General features: G+C 30.5%; 1 protein-coding gene across 2 annotated transcripts; it reads left to right on the forward strand.

Annotated features, from left to right (window-relative positions):
• LOC105155678 (CASP-like protein 2C1) lies at window positions 6120–10764 on the forward strand. Of its 2 annotated transcripts, none has more exons than XM_011071598.2 (3): window positions 6120–6421; window positions 6576–6702; window positions 10375–10764. In XM_011071598.2, exons 1-3 carry the CDS (start codon window positions 6270–6272, stop codon window positions 10633–10635), a joined length of 540 nt encoding a protein of 179 aa, XP_011069900.1. In that variant the 5' UTR covers window positions 6120–6269; the 3' UTR covers window positions 10636–10764. The 2 variants fall into 2 exon arrangements, with proteins under 2 accessions (XP_011069900.1, XP_011069901.1); XM_011071599.2 differs by having other exon boundaries at window positions 10384–10764.

Raw genomic sequence — 13044 nt, forward strand, 5'->3', positions numbered from 1 at the left:
CAGCAGTTAAGACTGCTTCCCCCCAGAAAGTTTTAGGTAACCCAGAGCTAATCAGCAAACACCTAACTTTATCAAGAAGAGTACGATTCATACGTTCAGCAATTCCATTCTGTTGGGGGGTATAGGGGTTTGTCTTGTGCCTTTTAATACCAAATTCTTCACACATATCAGAAAAACTTTTGTTGCAAAATTCTAATCCATTATCAGTCCTAAGTGATTTCAACCTTTTTCCCGTTTGATTTTCAACAAGGATTTTCCATTTCTTGAATTTGTCAAAAACTTCAGATTTATGTTTCATCAGAAAGACAAAAACTTTACGGGAAAAATTATCAATGATAGAAAGAAAGTAACGATTTCCACCGTGGGTGGGTGTATTACTAGGACCCCAAACATCAGCATGCACATAATCTAAAACACATGGAGACATAGATGGATTTGGGGATGGGGATGAAGGAAACTGAACCCTATGTTGTTTGCCCATGACACATTCATCACAAAAATCAATTTTGTCAATTCTATCATTTAGAATACCATCTCTTTTTAGAAAATCAAGGCCTTTTTGACTGATATGGCCTAATCGTTTATGCCACAAAGTAGTGAAATCACAGTTAGACACTGATGCAGCAAAATTATAAGATGCAGTACATATGTAAAGATTTCGTTTTCTTTCAGCTTTGAAAACAACTAAAGATCCTTTCATAATTTTCATGAGGCCTTTGCCCCATCTGCCCTCTAAACCACTTTCTTCTAATGCAGCACATGATATGAGATTATGACTTAAATCAGGAACGAATCTGACATTTTTCAAAATCATTTGATAACCATCAAAACAAAGTGGGATGTCACCAAGACCCATAATCTCGCATTTTTTCTCATTTGCCATGGAAACAAAACCAATGTGCTCATATTTCAGATTTGTGAAAATTTCTTTGAAAGGACTCATGTGAAAGGTGCAACCTGAGTCTATAAGCCACTCATGCATGTCAAATGAGTTCACAGAATTCACTTCATAAACAACAAATACTTCACCATTAGATTCAATAGACACATTATTGGTTTGTTCTTTATCATCGTAGTTTCTATTCTCACGTCTAGGTTTTCTACAGTCTTTAATATAGTGACCTTTAGTGCCACAGTTATAACAGCGCCTATCTTTGATTTTATTATCCCTAAGGTTTGTTTCTCTTGGTTTTGACTTACTCCTGTAATTTTTATTTCTACTTCTGCTTCTGCTATTGTAACGGGAATTCTGATTTCTAAACTTAGGTCTACCTCTGACAGAGTTAATCTCATACTGATTCTGGCTAGGTTTATTAATCTTAAGGTCTAGTTCCTTACTCTTTAAACCATTTACTACAGTTTCTATATTGATACTGTCCCTACCGTATTTTATGGCAGCCTTAACATCAGAGTATGATTCAGGGATAGCATTTAACAACACAATGGGGGAATATTCATCAATGTACTTATCACCCGTAAGTTTAATATCCTGAATAAGCTTCGTAAAATCATCAAGGTTTTCATCAATATTTTTGGACAGATCAAGTTTATATCTAAAAAACTTTTCTAATAAAAACAGTTTATTAGGAAGAGAAATTTCAGTATATAAATCTTCGAGTTTATCCCACAGGGCTTTTGAAGAGTCTAATTTTCCAACTTTTCGTAAAACAGTGTCGGACAGATTTAAAACAATAGAAGAATATGCAAACTCATCATTTTCTTGTTTCTTTTCATCAGAAATATTTTCCACATATTTGCCATCAATGGCTTTGAAAACTTTTTGTTGTATAAGGATGCCTTTCATCTTTTGTTGCCATATAGAAAAATCGGATTTTCCATCAAAAGGTTGCAGACTGTAACCAGCCATTCTGAAGAGTTTTAATCGAAAAAAAAAAGGTTTGAGGTTTTAAAACGAACAAAGAGAATACCAGATCAGAAAGAAAAATATGACCAGTTACCACCAGAAACTTAAACAGCCAAGTAAGTTTTAGGAAACAGAGTTACAGGGAACCAAATAAATTTCAGAAAACGGTAACAAGAATTCCAGATATCACAAAGATATAACAGTAGCAGGATTATACATACACACAGTGCACAAGTTATATTAAAACAGAGGAATAGACCACAATCAGATATAGGCGATATTCAAAGAAAAACAACCCGAAACAAGACAGGTAAAGAACAGTTAATATGGCAAAAAGAAAGAAACAGAACCGAGGCTCACCAGCCTAAGTCCCGTCCAGATACCCGACGACCTCAAGGGTCCGGCCAGGAGGGATATTAGGGGGTTTCACCACGGCAAAACAGGGGTAATATAAGAAAAGAATAACGACAGTAATATATGCAAGAAAATAAAACAGAAAGAGAACCAGAGGAGGGGTTTCCGAAAGTTTACCGCCACCAGGATCAGCACAGATCAGAGAATCGGCTCTGATACCACTGTAGGGAATAACCCTCACAGTGGTACTCGGATTTCACAGAGAAACCTATCAACTATTACAGTGATATAAAGTAAAACTCCTTAGAAATTACAGCCCGAAAATAAAAGATTTACAGAATGAAATATACAACAAAAGAAGATGTAAAATCACTATTTGAAGTTGGCTCAGGTATTAAGCCAGATCTGTAAACCGAAAGAGGGACTCGGTCACCAAAGAGTACCGTTCCCAAGAACCCGAAAGAGACCCTCACAACCCACGGTTGCACCTCACCAAAACCACCCTTTGAACACGGGTCACAAAGACCAGAGAGGTTACCGAGAAGGCCAAAGAACACTCACACAGTGAACTCACAGAGATATCGGAGTGAATGTAGGAAAACAGATTTCAGTATCGCGCATCCCCGAAAGGGAGGAGGAGACTCCCAATATATACATCTCTTCAAGTAACGGCCGAGGGGATGTAACGGTTGGGCGGTTTCCTTGAAGCCATTAAGTTGGCTTCGGAAACCGACCGATCGGAGACGGTTCTAACCGTCATCGGAGACGAGAGGAAGAGAGAGAGGAGAGGAAGGGGTCGGCGGAAGAGAGAGAGAGAAAAGAGGGTTTTGACCGATTAGGGTTAGGTAAAGATATTTAAGAGCGCAGCCTGGGTCGGGTAACATGTTAGGGTCGGGTCAGCGGGTAGAGGGCCTTCACTGATGGGTTGTGGGCTCTATTCGGGTTTTGGGCTCCGGGATCATTTGGGCCATATATTCTCAACAGTTAGATTAACTGAGTTGCTGAAATATAATTTGTGAGTTAAAGAGTAGGGGAATACAATAGAAGTGGATAAGAGTCATAGTCCCATACGATAAAACTAGTGGCACATTTGGTCCCGTATGATATAAACAACTTTATATCATAAGAGATTAAATGTGCCACAATTTTTATCGTATGAAACTTAAAATTCTACAATATTTATTCTACGGGATTAAATGTACTAAATTCATAAACTGTGGGACCAAAAGTGCCACACACCCTATTGTAATTTTTGCAGTTTCAGAAGTGCTTCTCTGCTTTTCATTTCCTCATTTTGCATTGTCTGAATTTGATTGAAAAGCTATTTATATAACTTATGCACATGTACATATGTATTGGTGTATGTAATTCATAAATAATTAACAAGAAATATAAAATAAAACTATAATGAGAAACATGTATATTTTGGTTACAATATTTGATGTGAGGGGATATTATTTGATATTACTGAAAGACTAAAAAAACAGATCATAACATTAAGAAAAGTAAACATTAAAAATTTGAAATAAGATGAATTCAATTGAGGTAATATTGTTTTCTTACAGTTAATTAAATTATAACTTTTAATGCACTGAACATTTTTGCTATATGTAAAATTTGCGCAATTAGATATCCATTTGGCTAAACCTTTTGCTCTATTTAAAATGATGATTTCGTTAATATAAATGAGATAACTTAGTTAATGGGTGCTCGATGATTTTTTTGATATAGACATACATACATACATATATATATAACTATAAATTGGATCGATTCGTAACAATAAAGATTTAATTTATGAAAAGAATTTGCTCATTCCAACATAACACTATTGTTTTTTATTTCGAATATACTTTTTTGTAAGAACAACTATTTTATTAAAATTGTTTTGTACTATATTGTTGTCTATATATATTGAATTTTATAGTTAATTTAAAAAATATAAATATGTTTTCCCATTGCTAGTTTATATTTAAAAAGTCTTCCACATTTGATGAAATATGTTAAATAATTTATAAACTTACCCAAAAACTCGTTGCTTTCCATAGGTATTTAAATTATTAATGAACGAGGCCTAGCATGTGCAATTATGATAGAACCGACGCTACGGAAACCTAATCCAAAATCAACCAAAAAGAGTTGCTAGAGATTAATTACGTTACAATTAGTGACCGAAAATAACCTAATCAGTAGAACGTTAGCGTGCAATGTGTTATAATATTTCTTATTTTATTTTTTTATTTATTGGAATGACTCAGCTGCAATATTTATGACATGATTTCAATCATCAATAACTAATCATTTATAATATCCAACATCTATTATTATAATAAAATAATAATTACTATTTTAATAGACACTATAAGTTAAAATTAACTCTTAAATATTTTTTTAAATATTTAAGAGTTGGGAGGTTGCTGATGGAGACAAGAAGATCAATCGATTAAAACCATACGATTTGAATTATCGTGTAATTATTAAATTATCTCTAAATACTAAATTGCATCAAAAAATTAGTGTTTGGTTGGGGCCGGGGGTGGGGGGTCGGGGTGTTAAATTAATTCTACACACTCCCGCATTATACCCCTAGTTTCATTGTAAAAAATCTACATCCCACACATAAAGCGAAATTCAAACTCATGACCTTTAAGATCATGGGATCTCAACTTCGTCAATTAAATTAGACTTCATCAGTGAAGTGTGTTTAAATTATGAGTTTTCAATTTATTCTCCCATCAACTAACATATTAGTATTATTGGAATTTATGATCTCAAAGTCAGAAAGCCTTCACTAATAAAGTAGGCTTCACTGGCAGGATACTGCACATTCATACTCTTCATTACTTAGCTGCAATTAATGCTTCAATGAAGTTGGCACAGATCGATGGCCCAACTTGACGTGGGTCGTTTTAATAATTATTCGAAATTCAGATTTGGGTGTATCGTATCTTATATTTTAGTAATTCTTGCTCATTTATTATTTTATTTTTTTTTGAAGTAGCATATACTACTCATACGTAAAATCCATTCACCAAGTAAACTATATATGAGTAGCCCTTGTTAACATTTGAACGTGTCGAGAAAATGTGAGGAGAGAAAACATTAAGAAATAGGGATAAAAACATTTATATTTTTTAATTTATAGTCTATTTCTATAAATTATTTCTATCTTTTTCGTAGGGGATTGTATGTGTGTATTTTCTGTAAACAAATATGATGGGTTTGTTTAAATGATGTTAATATTTTTTTATGGGTGTATGTATAATTTTTAAAAAATATAAGTAGTTTATATAAATATGCCATAAATAAGGGGTATGGATGTAATTATCACTAAGAATTATGTATTTCGACCATTTCAACATCAGTTTTACAAATTATTGGATATTAAGTTGAAAAATGAATGGGAAAAATCACTCCAAAGATTTTGTATTGTATCTAGAAACTTAATATATCAGACTCGGTTTGAAATTAAATGGGAGAGAGACGTGCATTAATATCCTCAGAAAATAATAGAATTAAGCTTAAGTTGAACTGTAATCAGCATATTTGATCGATATTTAATTTGAAATTCTAAAGATCATCTATTTAATAATTACATATAAAAAAATTGATCGAATTCGAGGTTATGGATTCGAGTTCCACCAGACGTGTGTGTATTTATTTTATCTTATGTGAGTGTTTGTATCACTTTACCTGAATTATTATGAGTGTTTGTAGAGTTATTGTAATTTGTTATTTACTGTTCTTAGTATATATATTTGATGTATTGGTTCAATCCACGTAATGCTAAAAAAAACATAATAACAAATTAGTCAAAATTCAAATTAAAAGTATCATATCATATACTGCAGTTATATCAAATAAAAAACTCATCTTCACACCCTAAGTCCCAATACAGAATTTTGCTTATCTTGAGAGTCTTGACGTATGTCCTGTCATAACCAATCCTTAGTATTCCTTTTCTTGCATTCTCTCTCCTCTCTCTCTCTCTCTAGGCAACATAAATAAAGAAGGTGGTCTCCATAGATTTCGGTGATCAGAATTAGCGGATATGCATAGTTCAAGAATAGAAACGTTTCTGAGGGTTCTGTCCACAGTTCTCTTAGTACTGACTGCCTGTCTTGTGGGGTTCGATTCTCAGACCAAAGTTTTCTTCTACACATACGCCAGAAAAGCAACATTCAGAGACTTGAACGCTTTATAGTACGTGCATCCATCCATCATTGTCTTTTTCAATTAGGGTTTAATGTGTTTGTCTTGATGATGATATCATGATTTTGTCAAACCTTGTCTGTGTTTATTTACTACTGATCTGGGACTCTCATTCCTCTTTCTTCTTGTTTTTTGGTGGGTTTAGTGTTTTAGTGTGGGTTGATGCTGCTGCAGCTGCTTATAATTTGATCCAACTATTTAGGAGTTTCAGAAAAGATCTGGCGGATAATTCTTACACATATCTGCGTTGGGGAACTTACCTTCTGGACCAGGTAAATTAGTTTGGTTTTTGCATTAATTTAGTTCAATTTCATAATAAGCAAGACCCACTACAAAAAAAATGAATTTTAATTCTCTATATCGTAAATAATCACGATCAGTGAATCAATACGATCCAATGTATAAGTCAAAATTGATGAAAAACTTACGTTTTGACTATGATTAATTAATATTTGTTATGATTTTGATTATAGTCAAAATTTTACTATGATTTTTAACTGTAGTTAATGTTTTGGCCTTGATGATAAAAGCAACGATTGATAGCCATTAATGATTAATACACTTTTTTATTTTTAATTATGATAATTAACAACAACAAGATTTTATATATTTTCTAGTGCCGGGAATTATATATTTCTCTTTTCTAGTAGATTTGCTTAGGACTTTATGATTAGATTCAAATAATCACACGATATAAATATTATTATATATGGCTAGTTATCGTATAATTCATTTAGATTGTACGATAATCAGATGATAAATACAATCAACATTTCATGTGATTTGTTTAAATAAATTGTATTATTTTTGTTAGATATACATTATTTTTAAATCAGAGAGAAGGGATGATTAGAATGTTTTGATAATTCAAATATTTATTTGTTTCGATAAAAAAAAAATACTCACATCAAAGTTTTGTGGGGAAGAGGAAAAAAAACAAAAAACAATATTAATGATAAAATATTAGATGAAATTTTAAAATTATCGATAATATATATAATGATAATAATGTAAATTTTGTCAAACATAGTTATTAATTAAAAAATTATACATAAATTTATCACTATAAACAATTAATAACATATTTATAGTGACAATTATATTCGGTATCACTGCAATGCCACAATTATATACAGTTTAACAGTGATAATTTCACATAATTATTGCTAATGATAATTTTTAAGAAAATATTGTCACTATTAATATTATGAATATTATTATATTTGATAAAATATTTTTTATTATTTAATGTATGATTATTAATGATAATATTTTATATTATCACTTAACATGTTCTTTATAATATACTCTTTTTCTATAGTGTATAATTAAATTATCTTGAGAATTTCGAGCTTAAGACGAAAAGGAGAGTCATATTTTGAACATCTTAAATGTAAGTGGTTGGGATGGTGAGAGGTGGCCTATTTAAAACTGTTGTAATAATAAATGCTATTAGTATTCATTATCGGAAAGCAAAAACTTTCTACCTACTATACAAAGAGGGGAAATTACACTTTTGGTCCTTAATTTTTTGATGTACGATTTTGTTCTTTAGTTTTTACAAATTGTTAAAATTTGGTCCATTCGGTTGCATCTTTTTTTAACATATTTAAATTCAATTTTAACGGTTAAAAAAAATCATAATAATTTATAAAGATTAAAGATCAAAATTGAAAATTTTAGGGACCAAAATTAATTTTGGCCAAAAGTATAGGACTAAAAATCTAAGTCACCCATACATAGATGAAAGGTAATTGACAATATTTTTCATCTGGGAAAAGGATACTTTTTGTCTGTAATTTAGGTTCTTTTCACTTTTGGTAATATTGATTACGAAATTCTTACTTTTGGTTCTGTAATTTTTAAAAAGTAACACTTTTGATCTCATGACACATTTTCATTATATATTTTAACTAAAAGGCCGTTAGAGCTTTTGCATTTTTTATCCCATATGTTATAGGATTTTCACTTTTGGTCGCATAATTTTAAAAAAATAGCACTTTTGATCACATGCACTTAACAGTCACGTGGCCTTTTCCATTAAATATCTAACGGAAAGGTGTCATGGGACCAAAATTGCTATTTTTTTAAAGTTACGGGACCAAAAATAAAAATTATGTAATTAATCAATAAGATCAAAAATGAAAAACCCTAAGTTATAAGTGCAAAAATGCTATTTTCTCTTTTCCATCCTCTAAAGACAGGTGGTGTTTGCCACTTTACACTTTACGCCCCTTAAATTTCAGAAAATGTTATTTTGCACCCCTCCAACTAAAGTTCCTTGTCACTTTGCACCTACATCATTTTTCATAGAAATTGTCACCTGAAACCTCACCTTGAGCGGAAATTATTTTGTTTATTCAAATTATTTTCTCAATTTTATGGAAGAAAAAGAAAAACTTCATCATCTTACTCCATAGCCATCCTCAAACTTTTTTCTTATATCTTGTTTTCAAAAACACCCGCGGTGCTAGATGATGGAAATAATTAATACAAAACGTCGAACGGGACCTATATTTTTATTTTAAAAAAATAGAAGAAAAATCCTTAAAAGCACAAAAATGGCCCTGTCGATCAGTTAAAGGATTTTCTCGATGCTAAGGGCCAAAAAACTTGGGTTTCAATGGTGTAAAAAGCTATTTTGTAAACTTAAGGGGAGAAAGTACAAAATGCATTTATGTTGAGGTGCAAAAGGCAAATTATTACTCAATAAATATAACTAGTTCTGTACGTTTTTTATGGTTGAGATCAGACAGCATGTGATTGCTACACATACCTAAATAACATGTGATTGCAATCCATACATACAAAAATAGTATGAGTGCATATCACACGCTATGCAGCTGCAACACATTATTATATGTACTCGTAATTAATGTTTTTTTGTGGAGGTGGCTAATTTGAAATTGAATATTTTCAATGAACAGTTGTCAAATAAAGTAAATAAATGGTTAATTGATGAAGCTCTCATAATCGTCAGATATTCAAGTTTTAGAAGATATTTTTGTTCAATTAAATCCAAAGTATAGAAGCATTAGAAGATTATATTTAGCTTTTTTTTATGATTAATTACTATATATGGTTCAAAGTAAAAAATTCACAGTGAATATTAATTAATTATGATTGCGTAAGATTATTAGTCGAACATCAGTTACAACTAAAGATTATGACAAATATTTTTCAACCATAGGTAATATAATGACGAATGTCAATTAATTGTGATTAAAATTTAAGTTTTCACATGGTTTTGACATAGTTTTTAGGAAAAAATGCGATTTTAGTCCTGTAAGTAAGGGAAGACAATTTTAGTTCCATACGAATCGATTTTGACAATTTTGCCTTGTAATTTTAAAAATCCGACCAATTGAAGATAAAAGTTGCAGGAATTTGCTAAAATTATCGGAAAAGTATAAGGATCAGCTTAACTGACTGTAATTTTTTTACGCTATTTTTATTCTCAAGGTGCAAAATTTTTAGATTTACAGGACAAAAGAGTAAAATATATTCATATAGGATTAGAATTGTCAAAATGAATACATACAGAGTTAAAAATTGTAATTTTTTCTAATTTTTAAATCATAATAATTTATAATATACAGAATAATTGATTTTTTTTGTAGTGATATATACAACAAAAAATTTAAACAACATATCATTTCCACATGAAGGTCTGTGTAGTTCTGTAGTTCTGTAGTTTGATTGTATTGAATCATTGCTTGATAAATTATATTAATTTATTTATCACTCTTATAAGAAAAAAAGTCCAATAAAAAAATTAAAAATCCTAAGTAGAAACATTCAGAAATATCAATGATGTTTAGCTCAATTAATATAATGGGTTCGAACGTGTCATTGTCGTAATTGTCAAATATAAATATTTGATATTAATAATTATAATCGATTTAATGAAGGAAAAAACATTCGAATGTATATTATAACTCTAGGAATTACAGGCAGCGTCCTATGTGGTGTTTGCTGCCAACACGGCGGCCGTGCAGGCGTCAGTGCTGGCGCTTACTGGCGAGAAAAGTTTCCAGTGGATGAAGTTGTGCAACAGATACACCAGGTTTTGCATCCAAATTGGTGGGGCTCTGGCCTGTGGCGTTATTGCGGCTATTTTAACGGTGATCATATCTTCCATCTCAGCCTATGCTCTATTCAGACTTTACTCGCCAAAGCACTTCCTTCTGCTCAAGGGCAGATGATATGCTGGTTGTCTGTATATGTCACCACGCTGTAATTGTAGTAGTAATACTGTACAACGTTGTTTCATCACTTATGGTTTGTGATTGTTTTGTTGTACTAAGTTAAAAGTTTGGTTGGAGTTCTAATTATATTTGTTGGGTGGCTGCAGAATGCATTGATTGATTGAAGACAGGGATTTAGTTGTGATGATTTATGTGCGTTTGATTGCGTACTTGATCTGGATTTGTTTTAGGATTTCGTAAAATTATACCTATCTTTCTTGATATTTGATATAATTAGGCACAACGTCCTTGAGTGCATATAATGAATAATATTTTACGTTTTAAAATATATTATAAATAAAATATATATATATATAAACCAATACATCATATTTCTAAAAAAGAAACGAAAGAAAGCAAAAATTAAAAACCAACTTAGAAGTATTATTGGCAAAACAATAAAATTGATGTTGCGGTTCATAACAGTCATTTGTGAGAGAGAATAAATGCTTTTTCTTTTCTTTTTATATAGTATAGATTATAAATACTTTTTTACTATTTAAAAAATTATAATTCCCCCCTATCAAATGAAAAATAATTATGTCAGCCCTTATATTTGTGAGGTAAAATTACTATTTTATGCTTGCTGATTTTTTTAGGAAAAAAACCAAATGTTCGCAAAATGTAAAAGAATTTAAGGATGAGTAAAATAAATCATCCACAGAGCGTATTATTCTATATAAAAATTTTAGATGTTTTTAAAACCTTATAAAATTATAATTAATAATTTAAAAGGGCATTTTAATCGATTCGCTATAAAATTTGGATGGAAATCCAGCGCAGCTTAACAAAATGGGCTCTGAATTAGACAGATATTCAAGTGATGGATGTAATTTGTAATTTTTCAAACAACGAGAATGTATTTATAATTAAGTCAAATCTCATCAGAGGTGAATGTAATTTACCCTAAGGATTATCACAGTTGATAATCTAATCTAACTACTAGATTCAAAATACACATCATTTTGTAGCAAATCATTCAAAAAGGTCGGACATGTCTGAAAATAATCCTTGCATTTGTTCGATGCCGCACGTTGAGCCAAAAGTTGAGGCAGTCTGTTGCATTCCCTGCGCGCAAAATTCACTATCAATGACCCATGGGATTGAACTGTGAATAGTTTTCCATAACCAGCCGTGGCCACTACTACATTGAGCATCTTCGAAATTGGACTTGGTATAGCATTCGGCCTTCATCACTATAGCCCATAAGTCATCAGGTTTACTATGCAGTCCCAAATTCCTTTTTGTCATTTGAAATATATTCGTTTTTAAAGTTTGTCGTTATTTTTTTGGTGTGTTAATTTATTATTTTAATTTTATTTTTGTCATATATAATTGTTTTTTAGTTAATTTTTTTGTAAAAAAAATACTTTATAAGTAAAAAAATAGCCACCGACAATCATGTATGAATAATATTTTATTATAATTACACTTTTTTGAATTCATGTACATCATGTTTATCATTTTATAAGTAAAAAAAATATTACTATGGTATATTTGTTAATAAATTATACGGTATGCTAAATGAAGGGTAAAATTGAAAGTTTATGAAAAAATTTATTGACGTCAATATTATTTTCATCCAATATCTAACAAAAGGGATATAGTTATAAATGGAAAATTCGCATAAGGAATGCAGATATAATTTCAAAAAAAAAAATTCTGGGAAAGTGTAATTCCACAACTTAAAAGGAATATAAGTACCAATGATGTCTTTGTCTAGTGGTCAAAGCTAAGACAGATGTCCCATGGATAAGTTCGAAGTTATAAGTTTAAGTTTCATCAGACCTATAAGTAATTATCTCACTTTTATGTGAGTGATTGTCTCACTTTTTAGGAGTTATTGTAATTTATTTCGGGAGTGTGTGCCAGTGCTTTAGAATAGTGTTTTTCAAATTCTGGCTCCTAAGAAGCACTTTTGATTGTTTGAGATGTCAACCTCTGCTTCTAAAACGGCTAAGAAAAATGTTTGTTGGCTAAAAGTTAGAAGCACCTGTTTTGGCTTTTTTATAAATAAATCTAACTTTATTTTTTACTACTATACTCTTATTATAATGATTTCAATTCAACTTTATTATTTTTAATTTATTTTTAGAATTATATATTTAAAGTTGATATTAAAGTTTTCAAATAATATGAATAATTTAATAATAATTAATTTATACTTATTTAATATTAATATTTTAAAATTTTTATATTGTATTTGCTATATCATCTAATCATATTATTCAGTTAACATATTATTATCTGATTAATTAATAAAGCATCATCATCATCAATAACTTCAACAAATACTAATGAACTCCAATATGATCATCACTTATTGCAGCCAAAAAAAGAATTCCGAAAAAAAAAAAAAAAAAAAAC

This window comes from Sesamum indicum, linkage group LG2, assembly GCF_000512975.1.
Source record: "Sesamum indicum cultivar Zhongzhi No. 13 linkage group LG2, S_indicum_v1.0, whole genome shotgun sequence".
Taxonomy (NCBI): domain Eukaryota; kingdom Viridiplantae; phylum Streptophyta; class Magnoliopsida; order Lamiales; family Pedaliaceae; genus Sesamum; species Sesamum indicum.